Source organism: Dipodomys ordii, unplaced genomic scaffold, assembly GCF_000151885.1.
Source record: "Dipodomys ordii isolate 6190 unplaced genomic scaffold, Dord_2.0 Scaffold212, whole genome shotgun sequence".
NCBI lineage: Eukaryota > Metazoa > Chordata > Mammalia > Rodentia > Heteromyidae > Dipodomys > Dipodomys ordii.
This window is the reverse complement of record NW_012267428.1, coordinates 1,105,375-1,125,920: the sequence shown is the minus strand read 5'-3', so window position 1 is coordinate 1,125,920 and position 20,546 is coordinate 1,105,375. Positions and strand designations below refer to the sequence as shown.

The following is a 20,546-nucleotide window of genomic DNA, read 5'->3' as shown; positions in this document are numbered from 1 at the left end:
TCAGCTCAAGCAGAAAAGCCCCTGTGAGGCTCTTATCTCCAATAAACGATTCAAAAGAACCAGAAGTAGCACTGTGGCTCAAGTGGTAGAGTGCTAGCCTTGAGCACAAAGAGGCTCAGGGACAGCGCCCAGGGCCTGAGTTCAAGCCCCAGGACCAGGGCATATGCAAAAAATACTCTAACGTTAACAGAGGGGGAAGCAGGAGGAGGAATAGAAGGAATAAGGAGAAGGAGCTGGAGGAGGAAGGAAGAGAAAGACAGTAATAGAAGTTTAAGGAAGCCCAGTGCTGGTGGCTCATGCCTGTAAACCTAGCTACTCAGGAGGCTGAGATCTGAGGATCCCAGTGTAAAGCCAGCCTGGGCAGGAAAGTCTGTGAGACTCTTACTTCCAATCAACCACAAGAAAATCAGAAGTGGTGCTGTGGCTCAAGTGATAGTGCTTGCCTTGAGCTGAAGAGGTCAGGAACCTCTACGCCCAGGCCCAGAGTTCAACTGACCAAAACAAAAAAAAAAGAAAGAAAGAAAAAAAGAAGTTAAAGGAAATAGTGTTTATCTGGGAAACAAAGAATTGCAATTCCCATCAACTAAACTAGAACACCCTTGAATAGAATACTATAAAGCAATGTGGGAGGCAAGTTTTTTAAAGTTTTTTTGTGTTGTTGTTGTCAGTCATGGGGCCTGAACTCTGGGCCTGGGCACTGTCCCTCAGCTCTTCAGCTCAAGGCTAGCGTTCTACTACACAGCACCACGTCTGGCTTTTTCTGCTTATGTAGTGCTGAGGAATCAAACCCAGGGCCTCAAGCATGAAGGCAAGCACTCCACCACTGGCCACCTTCCCAGCCCCTTGTTTTGTTTTTAAATAGGGATTTCCTCAGTAGTTTTTGAAGGCAAGTCATTGGCTGGACAGAAATAAAAAATTTCAACCCCCTCTTGAATGGTTAGTAATTAGGGTACTCCTAGCTAAGGAATGTTGAAGGTTGGCTGATAATGGCTTCAACTGTTTATCCAAGTCCTTTGTAACATTCTATGGTTTAACCTTTGAGGGCACTATGCTCCACATTTCCTGATATCACTTTAGTTAAGCTAGGCAGGGTGGTCTGTAGTTGTAGTTTAGGACAACCTGGACAATTGTCTTAGGCATAGTGGTTCATGCTTGCAACTGGGAGGCTGAGACAGAAGGATCCTCTCTTTGAGGTCAACCTGGGCTAGATAATGTGATGCTGTCTCCAGAAAAAAACAACCAAGAAAGGTGTGTTTTTTGTTTGTTTTTGCCTGAACTGGCTCTTTGAAGTCTAGGGCCTAGAGCATTTACTTAGCTTCCCCTAGCATCAAAGCTGGTGCTTTACACTTGAGCCTTATTTCCACTTTTTTTTTTTTTGCTAGTTAATTGTAGCTAAAAGTCTCTTGGATTTAGTGTTTGGAAGTGTGGCTCAGTTGGTAGAGCTAGTACTAGCCAGTGAGCAAGGGCCACTAGGCATTGAGTTCAAGTCGTGGTCTTGGACCACAGGGGGAAAAAAAAAGAAAAAGAGAAGTCTCTCAGGCTTGTTTGTTTGGACTAACTTTGAACTGCCATTCTCAATCTTTAGCCTCCTGAATAGCTTGGTTTTTGGTTTGTTTGCTTGCTTTTTTCTTGTTTGTTTGATCTGCTAGTCCTGGAGCTTGGGCTCTGTCCCTGAGCTTCTTTTCCTCAAGGCTAGCGCACTACCACTTGAGCCACAGGTTCACGTCTGGCTTTTTCTGAGTAGTTTCCTGCCTGGGCTGGCTTTGAACCGTGATCCTCAGATCTCAGGTTCCTGAGTAGCTAGAATTACAGGTATGAGCCACCAGCATCCAGCTGAATAGCTGGTTTTATAGGTATGAGCATCTGGCTAGGTATTAGTTTTACTTTTGATGACTTCATTTTTCTTTCACAGCAGGTGGAGGCTGAGTATAGAGTAACAGACTTCCTGCACACAATAGTTTGTGTTTTGGCAGTACAGGGGTTAAACTCAGGGTCTTGAATTTGCTAGACTGGCACTCTACCACTTTCACTTTTTCTGACTTGGTTGCCCTCCCAGGTTTTCCTCTCAAAACTTTTTGGACTGTTGAATTCTTCTTTTCTGCTTTTTCTTTGTTTTTTTGTTGGTTGTGGGGCCTGAACTCTGGGCCTAGGCAATTCAGCAATTCAGCTCCAGGCTAACGCTCTACCACTAGAGCCACAGCACCACTTCCAGCTTTTTCTGTTTATGTGGTGCTAAAGAACTGAACCCAGAGCCTCATGCATGCGAGGCAAGCACTTAACCATAGCCACCTTCCCAGCCCCTGCTTTTTCTTTTCTTACAATAATTCTTTTTGAAAAATCGTGTGTGTGTGTGTGTGTGTGTGTGTGTGTGTGTGTGTATTAATACTGGAGCTTAAACCTGGGACATTATTTTATCACTTACCTTTTTTGCTGCAGGCTGGCTAGAGAGCTCAACGTCCAGCTTTTTAGTGGTTAATTAGAAATAAGAATCTTTTCTGCCTGGGCTGGCTTTGAACCACAATCCTCAGATTTCAGCCTTCTAAGTAGCTAGTATTACAGGTGAGCCACCAGCACCATGCTTTAGTTAATAGTTTACAGCAGGTTGAATGAAGCAGATATAATAATGTGGCTGTTTTCAACTAAGCCAAAAATGAAAGATTCAAATTTAAAAATTATGGTTTTATGTAAAGTATATTTTCTTTCCCTAAACAAAACAAAATCTTTATGTGTTTTATGATGCTGAAGTTCCAGCCTAGGTGTTCTCACCCGTGCTCGGCCAGCACTACTACTGGATTACATTCCCCAAACACAAAAATGTACTTATGTAAACACATAATAATCATATTGTATTTTAATAAACCAAAACATAAAAAAAATTCTCAATAAAGTTTTGAAGTTGGAAAAAGGTTGCCTAGAATGTTCCAGACTCTGAATCTGATATCCATTGATATCCAGCACTATCAAAAACTTAGAGAGGTTTTCCTTATCATAAATTTTGAAACATAAAGGTCAAATCAAAGCATTGTTTCCAACAGCGCAAGAGGAACGGAGATCAAAAGGCTTCAGAGCTTCTGCCCTAGAATGCTCTCTTCTTATGCTGCTAGCGAACCCCAGTGGACAGTCTCAGGTATTAACAACTGCGCTCAAGACAACCTTCCCTAAGCTGGCTCTCTATGCCCTCTTCAGTTACACTATCCTATTCTATTTTCCCTGCACAGGGTGCCTGAGTGTGTGTGTGTGTGTGTGTGCGCGCGCGCTGCGGCTTGAACTCAGGGCCTAGGATCTGTCCCTGAGCTCTTTCACTCAAGGCTAGGGCTCTACCTTCCGAACCACAGCTCCACTTGCAGCTTTTTGGTAACTGATTGGAGATAGGCGTGTCAAGGACTTAACCTCCTGGCCTGGTTTGAACGGCCGATCTTCAGATCTCCCCCTCCTGAGTGGCTAGGATTATAGGCGTGAGCCCTGGCGCCCGGCTCCCCTCAAGTTTTAAACTTAGGTACGCGACAGACAGAATGAAACGATCCGCGCTCTAGATGTAAGCGAGGGCTCTTCCCCCTGCAACCTCAAGTCCGCGGCCAGTCTTTCCGGGGGAAAGTCTGCCCTTTGCACCGATCCCCTTACGCGATAGAGGCTTAATAGGGTCGGGGAAGGACCCAGGGCGTTTCGAAGCTTGATTGTCCTGAGAGGGGCCTGAGGATGCGGCTGGCAGCTCGCGCACAGAACCCTTACTCGAAGCACGCCGGCCTCTTCACCGTTCTAGAGGAAGCCTGCCCACGTCCCTTTGCGCCTGCGCGGCCACACCCTACGCCCCTTCGCGCTCCGCCTCCTGATCAAGCTGAGGCTCCTTGGGACTTGGGCAGCACTTCACGACAGCGTCGTCGCTTTCCGGCTGGCCGCGCAGGTGCTGATGTGTCGAGGGGGCGGAGCCGAGGCTGGTGGAGTTCGGAGGTGCTGCTGGCTGCGGCCGCACGGTGGTATGGCTGTGTCCCGGTCCGCGCGGGCCCCCCTCGACTCAGGTAGGATGGGGGCGGCCGTGCGGGCGCAGACAGAAGGACGCTGGTTTCAGAGGGGCGGAGCCGGAGACGCCTAGTGGGACCTAGAGAATGGGAGTTCTGTCATGTGTGAGGTTGGGGACCGTGGAGATCCTGAGAGGGGGAAGTTTCTGGTGGTCAGAGATCAGAGAACCAGGAGACATTACCCCTGGGCTGTTAAGGCGGGAAGTTCTGAGATTTGGAGTGGAGGCAGACTTCAACCCTGCTCACACATGGTCTCTTCTCATTGGTTGTAGATAAAGGACAGAAAGACAAGCCTGGACAGACCTCAGGGCCCAGGCCAGGCAGCCAAATGGGAAAACTTCTGGGCTTTGAATGGAAAGATTTATCTAGCTGGCAAAGGCTAGTGACCTTGCTTAATCGACCAACGGATCCAGCAAACCTGGCTGTCTTTCGTTTTCTCTTCGGTGAGTCCCCTTTTGGGGTGGTAGCACTTGGGCTTGGGAAAATGACAGTCGTCTGTTTTGGGGGTACTGAGTAGACTTAGCTTCCTTGTCCATATTGATGAAGATATTATGGAAGATGTCTTTGTAAAGTTTAGGATCATACCTGGCTTGGTCACCTCTAGTTAGGGTTTGGTGGCCAGGAAATGCTTGGATCTGAAGCTATATGAAATCAGAAGCAGAGGAACAAGGACCCAGTTTACTTGTCATATGAAGTTACCAGGCAATTATGCCTAGGACTTCAGAGAAACACAAACAGGGGTAAGGGACAATTTGGCTGTGATTCCCTAATCTAGAGCTTCCTAACACAAAGGTTACAGGCATGTGCCCTTGTACTGGCTTATAGATATATCAAGTGTATCACCCTCTTAGCCCAGTAGTTGTTAACTGAGGGAATTTTGCCCCCTGGACACATTAGACAATATATACAGACATTTTTAGTTGTCACAACTTGAGGGGTAAAGGAATAGTTGACTGCTAACATCTGTGCAGGCACCTGGGATGCTGCTCCTTGGTGTCTTGTGATGCACTGGCAACCATCCCAGCAAATAATTAACCAGATTGGTTAATGTTACTAAACCAGAGATTGAGAAACCCTGCCTTAAGCAAGCCCCTTATTCAAATATCACTTTTTTGTTGGGAATGCCAAGAAGGAAAAACAATGTTGGGAAGGATCCCTTGCAGCAGTTCCTATAGCTCAGTGAGATGTATCTGTTATAAATGTTAGAACCCTGGGCTGGGAAGGTGGCTCAGTGGTAGAGCACTTGCCTTGCATGCATGAGGCCCTGGGTTGGATTCCTTAGCACCACATATGCAGAAAAAGCTGGAAATGGCCCTGTGGCTCAAGTGGTAGAGTCCTAGTCTTGAGCTAAGAGCTAAGGAACAGCACCCAGGTCTAGAGTTCAGGCCCCACGACCGACTAAATAAATAAATAAAAAATGTTAGAACCCTAACAGCTTTGTTTTTTGTTTCTGTGCTGATACCGGGGCTTGAACTCAAGAGCCTGGGCACTATACCTTAGCCTTATTACTCAACCACATCTCCACAGGGTGTGTGTGTGTGTGTGTGTGAGTGTGTGTGTGTGTGTGTGTGTGTGCACTATACCTTAGCCTTATTACTCAACCACATCTCCACAGGGGTGTGTGTGTGTGTGTGTGTGTGTGTGTGTGTAGTGAACTCAAGAGCCTGGGCACTATACCTTAGCCTTATCACTCAACCACATCTCCACAGGGGTGTGTGTGTGTGTGTGTCTAGTATTTGACTTCCGGGCCTGACCTTGCTAAGCAAGTGATTTACCACTTGAACCGTATTTCCAGTTATAGAACTCTATTTTCTTAGCATTTTGTACATTTCTCTCATTTAACTGTTTCTAAAACCCTATGAAGTGTTATAACTCACTTTTTTTTTTTTTGGTCATGGGGCTCGAACTCTGGGCCTGGGCGCTGTCCTTCAGCTCTTCAGCGCAAGGTGAACACTACCACTTGAGCCACAGAGTCCCTTCCAGTTTTCTGGTGGAGATAAGAGTGTCAGACTTTCCTGCCCAGACTGGCTTTGAAGTGTGATCCTCAGATCTCAGCCTCCTGAGTAGCTAGGATTACAGGCGTGAGCCAACTGGCATTAACCCACTTTTCACAAAGCGGAATTGGCTCACTGAGCTGTGAGGACTATTTGATGCGTGATTAACATACTGCCTTGTGACAATAAGCTCAGTAGATTTTGTTGAATAACTGACAGTGCTAAAATTAGACAAGAAGTCTGGTAGTCTTGGAGCTAGTCATGCTCAATTGTGTTCTATGTATTCTATAACTTCTTCAGTTGAAGCATAATGTTCCTTCCCCTATTGCCTTTACAGCATTCTTGATGGTACTGGACATTCCCCAGGAGCGGGGACTCAGCTCCTTAGACCGAAAATACCTAGATGGACTGGATGTGTGCCGCTTCCCCTTGCTGGATGCTCTGCGTCCCCTGCCACTTGACTGGATGTATCTTGTCTACACTATCATGTTTCTGGGTGAGGACAACTGTGGGAAAGATGGGAGTATTGACTGGCCTTTCAGAAACACAGAAATAAGAAGCGTGCTGGTGAATGACAAGTCTTGGGCGCCTATTTCACTTCTCCTATGATTCAGTTTCATACTACTGCTCTGTGTGTCATGTGAGCTGTGATCCCATAACTTTTCTTAAAATATTAAGATAACATTCAATTTTCACTTGGTTTTACCTGTTATAAACTATCGATGACTTTTTATTTTTTATTTTATTTTTTTTTGTTGGTCGTGGGGCTTGAACTCTGGGCCTGGGCATTGTCCCTCAGCTCTTCAACTCAAGGCGAGCGCTCTACCACTTGAGCTACAGCGCCACTTTCAATGACTTTTTAAAATCCCAGTCACAGCCTATTCCCAGGGAAGTTGGGCCTGTGGTGACTCTTCTTACTCCTCTCCCCACAAATCTCAGGGGCACTGGGCATGATGCTGGGCCTGTGTTACCGGATAAGCTGTGTGTTATTCCTGCTGCCATACTGGTATGTGTTTCTCCTGGACAAGACATCATGGAACAACCATTCCTATCTGTATGGTTTGTTGGCCTTTCAGCTGACATTCATGGATGCAAACCACTACTGGTATGAATCTGGGGGTTTATGGGGGAGGGTTGGCTGGGTAAAGATGCTTATCAGAGATAGGAACCCAGTGGAGTCCTAGAAATTGTCCTTGTGGGAATATTTTAAACTATATTTTGTAAAATACAGTTACATGGTCACACTTAAGTGGATTTGGGAGGGGGAAGGGCCAGACAGCTAGGGTGATTGCAATGACCAAAAGCAAAATGGTTCTACCCATTTACTCTTTCCATATCTCTCTAGGTGCCTTGATTTATCTACTTCCTGTAACCTCTTAGTAAGAAGACGGAAAGACTAAAGCCAGATATAGCTGTTTTCAGATACTCCAAGGGTGCTTATGTGTGAGAGAGAAAGCAAATTTCTTTCTTTTTTTTTTGTCTGTGTGAGCCCAGAGGGGCAGAGTTAGAGCCAAGAGTAGATATTACTGTGAAATGGAGATGACATCAAGAGGAGATGGACAGACCAAGGCTGCTCAGCAGGATAGGGAGGAAATAACCCTCCCCCATCTCTGGCTTAGGTGACCACCTCTTAAGGAATGTGGGCAAAGGATTTGGAGTAGGGTGGCAGAACACATGACCTTAAGGACTTCTCATTGGTTATGAGCAAAGCAAATATGAAATGTCAGTAATATGGGTATAGGAACAACATCTCAAATACTGAATTCATTAGCAGTCATCAGTATGCATCATCGATGAATATATACAAATTCCCTTTCTGTAAAACTTTTTTTTTTTTGTCACTTGTGGGGCTTGAACTGTGGGCCTGGGTGCTGTCCCTCAGCTCTTCAGCTCAAGGCTAGCACTCTACCACTTGAGCCACAGCAGCACTTCCTGTTTTCTGAGTGGTTTGTTGGAGATAAGAGTCTCACATACTTTCCTGCCGGGGCTGGCTTTGAACTGCGATTCTCAGATCTCAGCCTTCTGAGTAGTTAGGATTACAGGTGTAAATCACCTGGGCCTGGCTCTGAAACTTTTTGATTCTGTTTTTTGTATGGAGGATTAAATCCAGGGCTTTTTGCATGTTAAGTGTTTACTTTAATGATAATGAGCTATATCACTATTCAGCAGACCCCACTTGTGTAAAACTTTCAACTTTTTTTTTTTTTGTCTGCCTGGGTCTTTTCTTTTAATACATATTTTTTTATTGTAAAGATACTGTATACCTGCTTTAAAAAAAAGATAACTGTACAGAGAGGTTACTGTTACACGAGTAAGGTACTGAGTACATTTCCTATTGAGCATTGTTACCTCTCCTTTGTTTTTCCCTTCCCTCCCCATTCCTTTTCGCTCCCCCTCTCTCCCCGAGTCCTGGGTCTTAAACTCAGGATTTAGGTATTGTCCCTTATCCTCTTTGTGTTCAAGTCTAGTGTTCTACTAATTGAACCACAGCACCACTTTTGGCTTTTCCTGAGTAGTTTATTGGCTGCAAGAGTCTCATGGACTTTCCTGCCTGGGCTGGCTTTGTTTTTGTTTTTTTTTTTAGATTTTTTTTTGGGTCCGGTCGTGGGCCTGAACTCTGGGCCTGGGCACTGTCCCTCAGCTCAAGGCTAGCGCTCTACCACTTGAGCCACAGCACCACTTCCGGGTTTTTCTTTTTGCTTATGTGGTGCTGAGGAATCGAACCCAGGGCCTCATGCATGCAAGGCAAGCGCTCTACCACTGAGCCACCTTCCCAGCCCCCTGGGCTGGCTTTGAACCACAGTCCTCGGATCTCAGCCATCTGAGTAGCTAGGATTATAAGCATGAGATGCTGGCACTTGGCTAACTTTCATCTCCTTTAGGATGTCCAGCTATGAGGTTTATGATGTCCAGTTGAGGTTTATGTTATTCTTATTTGGAAGTACTAGAGTTTGAACTTAAGTCCTTATGCTTGCTAGGCAAGTGATAATACCACTTGGGTTATGGCCTCCAACTGCTTCTTTGTTTGTTTGTCTAGAAATGGAGTGTTACTATATAGCTCAGGCTGGCCTGGATCTCTCTCTGTAGTCCGGCTGACTTTGAATTTATGATCCTCCTCAACTTCCCAAGGGTTAGGTTCATACATATGTACCACCACAACTTACTAGCAGGCAGTTTTGACAAAATATCTCTCAGAAGTTCCATTTTAAAGACTTGAATTAAAAAAAAAAATTACCTATCTCTGGGCATTGGTAGCTCATACCTGTAGCCCTAGCTACTCAAGAGACTGAGATTTGAAGATCCTAGTTCAAAGCCAGCCCAGTTAGGAAAGTCCATGAGACTCTTATCTCCAATCAGCTACCAAAAAAACCTGGAAATTGGAGCTATGGTTCAAATGGTAGCCTAGCCTTGAGCCAAAAAAGCTCAAAGACAGTACCCAGGCCTGAGGCCAAGCCCTTAGACAGGCACACACACACAATTAGAGCCAGGCTCTGGTGGATCACACCTAAAATTCTAGCTACTCAGGAGGCTAAACCTGCAGGATCAAGGTTTGAAGCCAATCTAGGCAGGAAAGTTTGATAAACACTTATCTCCAATTAATTAGCAAAAATACTTGATAAGATGTGTAGCTTAAGCGGTAGAGCAACAACAGTGAGCCAGAAAGCCGAGCAAGAATGGAAAGCCTTGAGTTCAAGCCCTGGTACTGACACATTAAAAAAAAAAAAAAAAACCCAACAAGGAAGTTCATTGTACTATTCTCATTTTATAGATGACGAATGTCAGTCTTAGGGAAGTGAAGTATGTGCCTAAGGTCACAATAGGCAAAAAATAAGTGAGAGTGCAATGTCCTTTAAGAGTCCAGAATGTGGGGCTGGGAAGGTGGCTCAGTGGTAGAGCGCTTGCCTTGCATGCAGGAGGCCCTGGGTTCGAGTCCTAGCACCACATAAGCAAAAAGAAAAAAGCCGGAAGTAGTGCTGTGGCTCAAGTGGTAGAGCGCTAGCCTTGAGCTGAAGAGCTGAGGGACAGCGCCCAGGCCCAGAGTTCAGGCCCCATGACCGGACTCCCCCCCCCCCCCAAAAAAAAAAAGTCCAGAGTGTGTGTGTGTGTGTGTGTGTGTGCGTGCGTGCGTGTGCGTGCGTGCGTGCGTGCTTGCCAGACCAGAAAAAAGTCCAGAGTGTGTGTGTGTGTGTGTGTGTGTGTGTGTGTGTGTGTGTGTGTGTGTGCGCGCGCGCTTGCCAGTCCAGGGGCTTGAACTCTGGGCCTGAGCACTGTCCCTGAGCTTTTGTGCTCAAGGCTAGTGCTCTACCACTTAAGCCACAGCTCCACTTCTATCTTTTTGCGGCTAATTGGAGATGAGTCTCATGGACTTCCAGTGAGTCTAGTGTTCTTGACTTAAACTGTATGTTCCCCTTTCCCAATTTCTTGAAAACATGTTTTGCTTCCCTCCCTCCCCCCACAATACATCAGGTGTTAGTAACTTGGCAGATAACACTTGAACTAGACACTGGCATCAGATCTATAAGTATTAGCTAATGTTGTACATTCTGCTGTGGAATTATTTGAATTTTTCTAATTTCTTAATTTTTTTTTTTTTTGTGTGAAGTTGAGGATCAAATTGAGGTCCTTAGCTGGGCACCAGTGGCTCACGCCAGTAATCCTAGATACTCAGGAGGCTGAGATCTGAGTATCACAGTTCAAAGCTAGCCTGGGCAGAAAAGTCTGTGAGACTCATCTCCAATAAACTACTCAGAAAAAGCCAGAAGTGGTGCTGTAGCTCAAGTGGTAGAGCACTAGCCTTGAGCACAAAGAGGCTTATGGACAGTATCCAGGCCCAGAATTCAAGCCCCGACCAGCAAAGAAAAAAACATGAGGGCCTTGCAAATGGCTAGGGCAAGTACTATATAACTAAGTCAAAGTTCCACCCTAAGATTTTTATTTTTAACATAATTCACTGAGCTGGTTGCTGGTAGCTGGTAGCTCATGCCTGTAATCCTCGTTACCAGGAAGTTGTCTCAGTTAAAAGCCAGCTAGAGCAGACAAATCCTAAAGATTTTTTTCTCCCAATTAACTAACAGAGAAGCTGAAAGTGGAAGTGTGGTTCAAGTGATAGAGTGCCAGCCTTGAGTGAAACAATGTAAGCAAGAGTGTTAGGTCCTAAGTTCAAGCCTTATTACCAGCAAAAAAAAAAAAATGTCAATACATTGTATAGCTAGGAATGGTGGCTCAGTGCCTGTAATCTTACCCTAGAGGTAGAAACAGGAGGATTGAGAATTTGAAGCCAGCCTGGGCTACCTAGCAAAAGCCTATCTCAAAAAACAAAACAAGAATAAATGATAATACACTAAACATGTATATGAACATGTATGTATATTTACTTAAATCTTTGGCTTTTCAGAAATTCCCCAAATTTATTCTCTAGGCATATTCTAGACTTTGATCCTTTGGTTCCTGAGTTGACTTGACTAGGACAAACTCAATTGTGAGCTAATAATACACATTGAACTTTTTGTTATAATTTATTACAGTCTCTGATATGGTTAAACATAATTTCATGATGGTGTAAGAGCATATCTGTATAGCTATTATGTTATTCACTTGATATAATCAATAAATTACATGATAAAATAAGCTTTGTGTTACATCATCTTACCCATCAGTAGAATAATGCAAGTGCTCTGAGTACATTTAATGTGGCCTGCCGAACTAGGATATTTAGCAGGTTACGTATATTAGAGACATTTTCAACTTACGATTGGTTTACTAAGATATAACCTTGCCGGGCGCTGGTGGCTCACACCTGTAATCCTAGCTATTCAGGAAGCTGAGATCTGAGGAGCGCTGTTCAAAGCCAGCTCAGGCAGGAAAGACCATGAGACTAACCTTCAACTAACCAACGGTAAACCAAAAGTGGAGCTGTGACTCAAAGTGGTAAAGCACTAGTCTTGAGCAAAAGAACTCAGGGGCAGTGCCTAGGCCCTGAGTTCAAGTCCTATGGCTGACAAACAAAAAACATGAAACATAAAAGTCCATTTTAGGTTAGGAACATTTATACTAGGAATATTTGTTTTTATGACTTGATCACTATTAGAATTTGTTCCTATATTTCTAAAAGTTTCAGAGTAGCCCAGAGGGTCAGAGAGGACACAAGAGATTACTGAGGTAGATTTGCCATAATTAAAAGGAAAAGTAGATAAGTAACTAGACTAAGAAACTCCTCTGTGTTTTACCCCTCTTGGTGTAGGTCTGTGGATGGCCTGCTGAATTCCCGTAAGAGGAATGCCCATGTACCCCTTTGGAACTATGCAGTACTGCGTGGCCAGGTATGGGATTTGAAGACAGGAAGTGTCCCTTGACAGCCATCCCATTGCCAAAAAGTCACTTCTGTGCTTCATGACTTCTTCCTTGGTGCTTAGTGTTGTGCCTGGCATAGGTAGAATGTAAGTAAGTGTTGGATGACTGAATATTTGAGATGAATAGAGGCATGTATCTCTTCTGCCTTGGGCCCTAGACTAGATCAGAACCTACTTAATTCTTGACTGTTTGTAGAAAACATAGTTCCTTCCTTTTTGTTTGAACATTTGTGTTGCATATTGTGTCTGCAGATCTTCATTGTGTATTTCATTGCGGGTGTGAAAAAGCTGGATGCAGACTGGGTTGAAGGTTATTCCATGGAACACTTGTCCCGGCACTGGCTCTTCAGTCCCTTCAAGTGAGTAGAAGGCAGGGTTGAAGCCTTGTTAGGTATGGATAGAGTAAGAGACTCGTGTTCTTTAGGACTGCAGTAATGGCTGCTCCCTGAATTTGCCTCACACCTTCCCCTGTCCACTCATCTCCCTTTAGAGCCAAAGACAGTCAGTGACATTAAAGAATTGAAGCCTAGCTGAAGACTTAAGGCATACAGCAGAGATGGGCAAGAAGGGCAAAATAAATAAAGAAGGGGCCAGAACTAGTACCCCCAGAACTTGCATTGGGGATTGCTTTTGTCCTTAAGAGCTAAGAGCTCCTTAGCAAGTATATTGAGGATGGACAGCTATAGTTCTTGCTCTGTCAAAACCATTACCAACTCTAAAGCAAAAGTTTACCTCTGATTTTCTTTCTTCCTCTCATTTTATTTTGGTTGCTTTTTCTTTCTGTATTATGTTCTACTCCCTACATTAGACAGGCATCCACTGTTTAACAGTTTCTTTTCATTCATACCTTCTGAGGAACGTGGTTCCCACAATACACACACTTGCCAATTAATTTTATCCTAGGAGATCTGTTCTTGCTCAGTACATACGGTATTTTGGGGCAGGGAGACACCTGAAAATGTAAAGGGCTTGGGAAATTCATTGTAGAGTATTTTTGTGGGTGGTTAGATATGTAGGCACTATCTACCTCAATGGTAGGGTGGATCCTTTTCAAGGACAGGGTACCAGATGCAGATGTACATTGTTTTGTTATGTGCTGGGATTGCTGGGTTCCCCAGTGAGCTGGAGGTGGACGTTTGTCTGTCTCTGCAGATTGGTGTTGTCCGAGGAACTGACTAGCCTGCTGGTGGTACATTGGTGTGGATTGCTTCTTGACCTCTCCGCTGGTTTCCTGCTCTTCTTTGATGTCTCAAGATCTATTGGCTTCTTCTTCGTATCCTACTTCCACTGCATGAATTCTCAACTCTTCAGCATTGGTCAGTACCTGTAGCTTGGCAGGAAACCTGCACACAGGTTTGTCAAGGGGACTGGTGAGAGGTGGTGTCTGCAAGTGGGAGATAGTGAATACAGAAACTTAATTAGGATTAAGAGGATTGGGCTTTCTGGGCTCAGTATGTTACATAATGAGAAAAAATAAATGTCCTATACTTAAGACCTTCTTTTCCCTCCAATCCTGGGGCTTGAACTGGGTCTGAGCTCCTTTTGCTTAAGGTTAGCACTCTACCACTGGAACTACAGAGCTACTTCCAGCTTGTTCTGTGATTAGTTGGTGGTAAGAGTCACAGATTTTCCTGCCCAGGTTGGCTTTCAACTGCAGTCCTCAAATCTCAGCCTCTTGAGTAGCTAGGATTACAGGTGTAAGCAACAGGTGCCCAGCTCATACAAAACATTTTTACATTGGCTCTTAAAAGTGTCTTTATGATGACAAGATACAATGTTCTTATAGAGTTTAGCATGGGGATAAGATGACTATTGTAGGCCTAAATTCGGTAAAGATATGACTCCATTGTCCAATCCCCCAAAGACACTGACAGTTTCTTGAAGTAAACATTTTGATTACTTCATTTCATTTGATTCAAGTTTTTCTTTTTCTTTCTTTCTTTTTTTTGGGGTGGGGGGTCCAGTCGTGAGCCTGAACTCTGGGCCTGGGTGCTGTCCCTCAGCTCTTCAGCTCAAGGCTAGTGCTCTACCACTTGAGCGCCACAGCACCACTTCTGGCTTTTTTCTTTTTGCTTATGTGGTGCTGAGGAATCGAACCCAGGGCCTCAGGCATGCAAGGCAAGCGCTCTACCACTGAGCTACCTTCCCAGCCTCTCAAGTTTTTCTTATTATCATCTCTATGCTAGGCAGCAAAAGGTACATGGAAACTGCTGCCTCATCAATCCATTTGAACTTGGAGCTTGAATTTAGGACCTGGGAGCTGTTCCTGAGCTTCTGCTTAAGGCTAGCACTCTACCACTTTAGTCACAGTGCCACTTCTGGTCTTTTCTGAGTAGTTTATTGGAGGTGAGAGTCTCCTGAACTTTCCTGCCCAGACTGATCTTGAACTGTGATTCTTAGATCTTAGCCTCCTGAGTAGCTAGGATTACAGGTGTGAGCCACCAGCTAAGAACTATTTTTAAGTGGAATATCTGGGAGATGCTTCTTAAGGGAAGGTGGTTCAGGGAGCCTAAACAGAGCCCTAAGGCGTTTCCTTCTTGCTTTCTTAGGTATGTTCCCCTATGTCATGCTGGCCAGCAGTCCTCTCTTCTGCTCCCCTGAGTGGCCTCGGAAGCTGATATCCCACTGCCCGAAAAGCCTACAGGAACTGTTGCCCCTCAAGGCTGCCCCTCAACCCAGCGCTTCCTGTGTATATAAGAGGAGCCGGACCAAAAGTGGCCAGAAGCCAGGACTGCGCCATCAGCTGGGAACAGCCTTTACCCTGCTCTACCTTCTTGAGCAGCTGTTCCTGCCCTATTCCCATTTCCTTACCCAGGTTTGTAAGATCTCCAGGTATATAGCAGAGGGTGCGCTTGGGAAGCAGTGGAGGTGACAGTAGTTGAGAAGGAAAGGGGCTGGACCTCAGCTGAGCTGACTTCCCCTCTGCTTTGCCCTCCCAGGGTTATAACAACTGGACAAACGGGCTGTATGGCTATTCCTGGGACATGATGGTACATTCCCGCTCCCACCAGCATGTGAAGATCACCTACCGTGATGGCCTTACTGGCGAGCAGGGCTACCTTAACCCTGGGGTGAGATGTCTGATGCTGACAGCTGACTGTTCTTTACAGCCCCTTTGAGTTTTGGGGCCGATTTGATCCTATATACTTAAGCAAATATGGGTCCCTGCTTTTTCTCAAAAGTCAGAATGAACTTTTTTTTTTGGGGGGGTCTAGTCATGGGGCCTGAACTCTGGGCCTGGGCGCTGTCCCTCAGCTCTTCAGCTCAAGGCTAACGCTCTACCACTTGAGCCACAGCTCCACTTCCAGCTTTTTTCTTTTTGCTTATGTGGTGCTGAGGAATCGAACCGAGGGCCTCAGGCATGCAAGGCAAGTGCTCTACCACTGAGCCACCTTCCCAGCCCCCAGAATGAACTTTTTTTTGTGTGCCAGTCCTGGGACTTGAACTCAAGGCCTGGGCACTGTCTCTAAGCTTCTTTTGCTCAAAGCTAGCACTGTACCGCTTGAGCCACACCGCCACTTCTGGCTTTTTTCTGTTTATGTGGCACTGAGGAATCAAACCCAGAGCTTTGTGCATGCTAGGCAAACACTCTACCACTAAACCACATTCCTACCCCCCCTTTGTTTTTTTTAAATATGGGGAGAGATTGGACAATGATTGCCACTTGTTTAGACAACTTTGATATAGGAAAGGTAGGTATCAGTAACCTAGTAATGAAAAATTCATTCCCAAAGATAAGTTCCTTTTTTTTTTTTTTTTGGCCAAAATAAACAGCAGATGGAGATCTGTTTGTGCCATTGGCAGTGCATGCTCTGTCTGGGAGGTTGATGATGTTGAAGCGGGACTAACGGAGGGGTTTGGGACAGGTATTTACACAGAGCCGGCGATGGAAGGATCACGCAGACATGCTGAAGCAATATGCCACTTGCCTGAGCCTCCTGCTTCCCAAGTACAATGTCACTGAGCCCCAGATCTACTTTGATATTTGGGTCTCCATCAATGACCGCTTCCAGCAGAGGTGGGCAAGGGTAGCAGAGAAGGGGAAAAAAAATGAAGCACAGCCTCTCTTTACCCAGATGAATGGCTCATGTTCCCCGTGTTGTCTTGCTTAAAAGAGCCATCCTCTCTAGTGCATGTTGGGGTTGTTATGGTCATAGGCATTGCTGGTCACTTCCAGCAGGGGGCACTATCATCCTGGAGAAAAGCAAACTGACTTGTGCTTTTCAACAGTTAACACAATGCCTTCTCTCCAGGTGGCCACTAACCCCCATTCTTTCTAGTGCTCCAGGATCTCTTTCCCCTTCTCTCTGCCATGGACTTGCAATAACCAGCTGACACCAGATCGTTTCTTCTGTTTGGAAATCCTGTTTCCCCTTCATGGGTACAATGATAAAAGGAACAAAACCAGTTCTGGTGGGTTGGGTGGCTGTGGCCACCTTGGAACATGATTTTCTTCCCTAAGGCTTTTTGACCCTCGTGTGGACATTGTGCAGGCCTTCTGGTCCCCCTTTCAGCGCACGCCTTGGGTGCAACCACTCTTGATGGACCTGTCTCCCTGGAGAACCAAGTTACAGGAAATTAAGAGCAGCCTGGACAACCACACCGAAGTAGTCTTCATTGCAGATTTCCCTGGTATGGAGCAAAATGAGGAGAGACTGTGCTCTTTCCTTGGCTAGCAACATTGCATAAGATGGAGTGGTTCCAGAGGTGGGTGGGTTTCAGAGGTGATGGTGTTGAAGGTATGATGTGTCTCTTCTGGCTGGGAGTGAGTTTACTCAACAGTGGGATGGGATGTTCATTTCTATTGTCCCCGGCAGGGCTGCACTTGGAGAATTTTGTGAGTGAAGATCTTGGCAACACTAGCATCCAGCTGCTGCAGGGGGAGGTAACTGTGGAATTGGTGGCAGAACAGAAGAATCAGACTCTTCACGAGGGAGAAAAAATGCAGGTATTTCACTGTTATTTCTCAGGAGGCTGAGACAGGAGGATCATGCTTTGAAGCCAGTTTGAGCAAAACAGTCCATGAAACTCTTTTTTTGCTCGGTTGTGGGGCTTGAACTCTGGGCTTGGGTGCTGTCCCTGCTGAAAGTTCAGCTCAAAGTGAGCGCTCTACCTCTTGAGCCACAGTGCCACTTCCGGTTTTCTAGTGGTTTATTGGAGATGAAGAGTCTCACGGACTTTCCTGCCCGTGCTGGCTTTGAACCGTGATTCTCAGATCTCAGCCTCCTCTGTAGCTAGGATTACGGGTGTGAGCCACCGGTGCCCAGCCATGAAACTCTTTAATTAGCCACCAGAAAACTGGAAGTGGCTCTGTGGCTCAAAGTGTTCATAGAACACTATAGTTTTGAATGCCAAAGCTCAAGGACAAGCACCCATGCCCTGAGTTCTAGCCTTATAATCACCAACAAAAAAAAGCTGCAGTAGAGATGTGACTAAAGTGGTAGAGTATCAGCCTTGAGTGAAAAAAGCCAAGAGCATGAGACCCTTAGTGCAAGCCCTAGTAACAATCAGAAGAAAAAAAGCCAGGTGCTGGTGGCTCACACCTGTAATCCTAGCTACTGAGGAGGCTGAGATCTGAGGATCACGATTCAAAGCCAGCCTGGACAGGAAAGTCCATGAGACTCTTATTTCCAGTAAACCACCAGAAAACTGGAAGTGGCGCTCAAGTGGTAGAGTTTTCACCTTGAGCTGAAGAGCTGAGGGACAATGTCCAGGCCCAGAATTCTCAAGCCCTATTACTGACAAAAACAAAACAAACAAACCCAAAGAACTCCACCAGTGGTAAAAAGTTTATATGAGTAGGGATCATATTATAGACCAGTACCGTGGAATTTTAAAAAGTAATTTCAGCTGGGTGGGGTGGTATACCACAAAAACAGACAAGGAAAAGGGCTTCAGTTAGGGATGTAGCTCAGAGGTTGAATACACAAACACACACCCCTTGCTTTGGGGACTTTACATAAAATTTCAAGGGTCACTTTCTTCAGACTCCAAAACACAATGAGGAAAAAACATGGAAGGAAAACGAGTAGGGAGGCTGGCCAGGGAAAAGCTAGAGAGTGAAATATATCCATTTCCTCCCCTTTCTCAGTTGCCTGCTGGAGAATACCATAAGGTGTATACAATATCACCTAGTCCTTCCTGCTACATGTATGTCTATGTCAACACTACAGAGGTCGCACTGGAGCAGGACCTGGCCTATCTGCAAGAATTAAAGGAGAAAGTGGAAAATGGAACTGGTGAGTATGTGAAAGTTGAGATAGCCCTTGGTCTATCAAATGAAGATATTGCCAATGAAGAATGGACTTGATAGAAGGGCCTTCTAAGGGAGTGATTATCTCAGTGATTCTTTTGCTGTCTTCTGGGCAGAAACAGGACCTCTACCTCCAGAGCTGCAGCCTCTGTTGGAAGGGGAAATAAAAGGAGGCCCTGAGCCAACACCTCTGGTTCAGACCTTTCTTAGACGCCAACAAAGGCTCCAGGAGATTGAACGTCGGCGAAATACCCCTTTCTATGAGAGACTCTTGCGTTTCTTGCTGAGAAAGCTGTATGTGTTTCGACGCAGGTCAGTTTCACCCACAGCACTTATCATTTCTGCCAGATGGTAACTTTTTGCTAGTGAAGTTAACACTAGATACTCTACCCCAGGAAAGGACAGTCTAGCTCTAGATCTTTCCCCTTGAACTTCTCTCCCTGATTCAGTGTAAGTGGCTGGTGACTGACGACCCACTATTCTACTTCACCTTCCCTTTAATTTATTCCTGCCCTACCCTCGTATCTACCAGACTGCACAAACAGGGTACACTTCCAGCTGGGATATGGAAAGGTCACTGAGGGTGACATCTCATACTATGGGGGGGGGGGCGGGGGCGATCTAGGGACCATGTGCCTCCGAGGTTTTTTTTTTTTTTTTGTCGTGCTACTTGAACTCTGGGCCTGGGCACTGTCACTCAGCTCTTCAGCTCAAGCCAAGTGCTCTATCACTTGAGCCACAGTGCCATTTCCGGTATTCTGATGGTTTATTGGAGATAAAGTTTCATGGCTTTTCCTGCCTGGGCTGGTTTTGAACTGCAATCCTCAGATCTCAGCCTCCTGAGTAGCTAGAATTACAGGCATGAGCCACCAGTGCCTGGCCTCTTAAGGATTTTACTAGAACTAAGTTGAAAGTTTAGACTGGCTAAACTTTTTTAAATGACTTTTTCTTGTTTTTCAGCTTCCTGATGACTCGAATTTCACTTCGAAATCTGCTCCTAGGCCGTCCTTCCCTAGAGCAGCTGGCCCAAGAGGTGACATATGCAAACCTGCGACCCTTTGAGCCAGTCACAGAATCAAGTCCTTCAAATGGAGATTATTCAAATCTTGATATTCCTGAGCCAGATGCTGAACATAACCACCCAGATTTATAAAGGGGCCCAGATATTTAGTGCAGATGTAGAAACAGCCAGCCACAGGCCTATTATTTGTGCAATGGACATGTATTTGAGAGTTATTTTTAATGCTTTTTTCCTTCAAAGCTCTTTGATAGCTTGTAAGAGCTAAGGAAATAAAGCAATTTTTTTTTTTTTTTTTTGGTGGGGAGGGGGGGTTGTACTAGGTTTTAAATTCTGGGCCTTAAGCTTGCTAGGCAGTCAGGCACTCTACCAATTTGAGCCTCAACCCCAACCATTTTTGCTTTATTTTTCTGATAGGTTCTCATGTTTGTTTATATCCAAGCCAGCTTGGATATAAAGTTGCTAGGTTACAGGCATGTGCCACCATTGCCCAGCTTTTATTGAGATGAAGTGTAATTTTTTGCCTGGGCTGGGGTGTACCAGTTCACTTGATCTCTGGTTCCTCCTGAGTAGTTGGGATTACAGAGAGCCTGGCTAAAGATTTTAAAATCCAGGACTAAGGGACCATGAAGTTAAAAGCAATGTGGAATGTCCACTTAGAATTAAAAGAAAGGAGTGGGTGCTGGTGGCTCATGCCTGTAATCTTAGCTACTCAGGAGGTTGAGGTAGGAGGATTGTGATTCAAAGCCAGCCCAGGCCAGAAAGTCCCTGAGACTCATCTCCAATTAACCACCAGAAAACTGTAAGTGGTGCTGTTGGTGGTGGTAGAGCGGTGGCCTTGAGCTGAAGAGCTCAGGGACAACACTCAGGCTGAGTTCAAGCCCTATAACTGACCCAAAAAAAAAAAAAAAAAAA

At 45.3% G+C, this 20,546-nt stretch overlaps 1 protein-coding gene across 1 annotated transcript; it reads left to right on the top strand.

Moving 5' to 3' along the window:
* The first annotated feature begins 3,936 nt into the window (after positions 1–3,936).
* Positions 3,937–19,843, top strand: Ggcx (gamma-glutamyl carboxylase). Its single transcript, XM_013035458.1, has 15 exons — positions 3,937–4,016; positions 4,289–4,459; positions 6,348–6,506; positions 6,950–7,115; positions 12,252–12,330; positions 12,613–12,719; positions 13,513–13,676; positions 14,910–15,175; positions 15,300–15,431; positions 16,227–16,378; positions 16,823–16,992; positions 17,178–17,308; positions 18,452–18,599; positions 18,730–18,925; positions 19,574–19,843. The coding sequence occupies exons 1-15, from the start codon at positions 3,977–3,979 to the stop codon at positions 19,764–19,766; spliced, it is 2,274 nt and encodes a 757-aa protein (XP_012890912.1). The 5' UTR covers positions 3,937–3,976; the 3' UTR covers positions 19,767–19,843.
* The last annotated feature ends 703 nt before the right edge of the window (positions 19,844–20,546 follow it).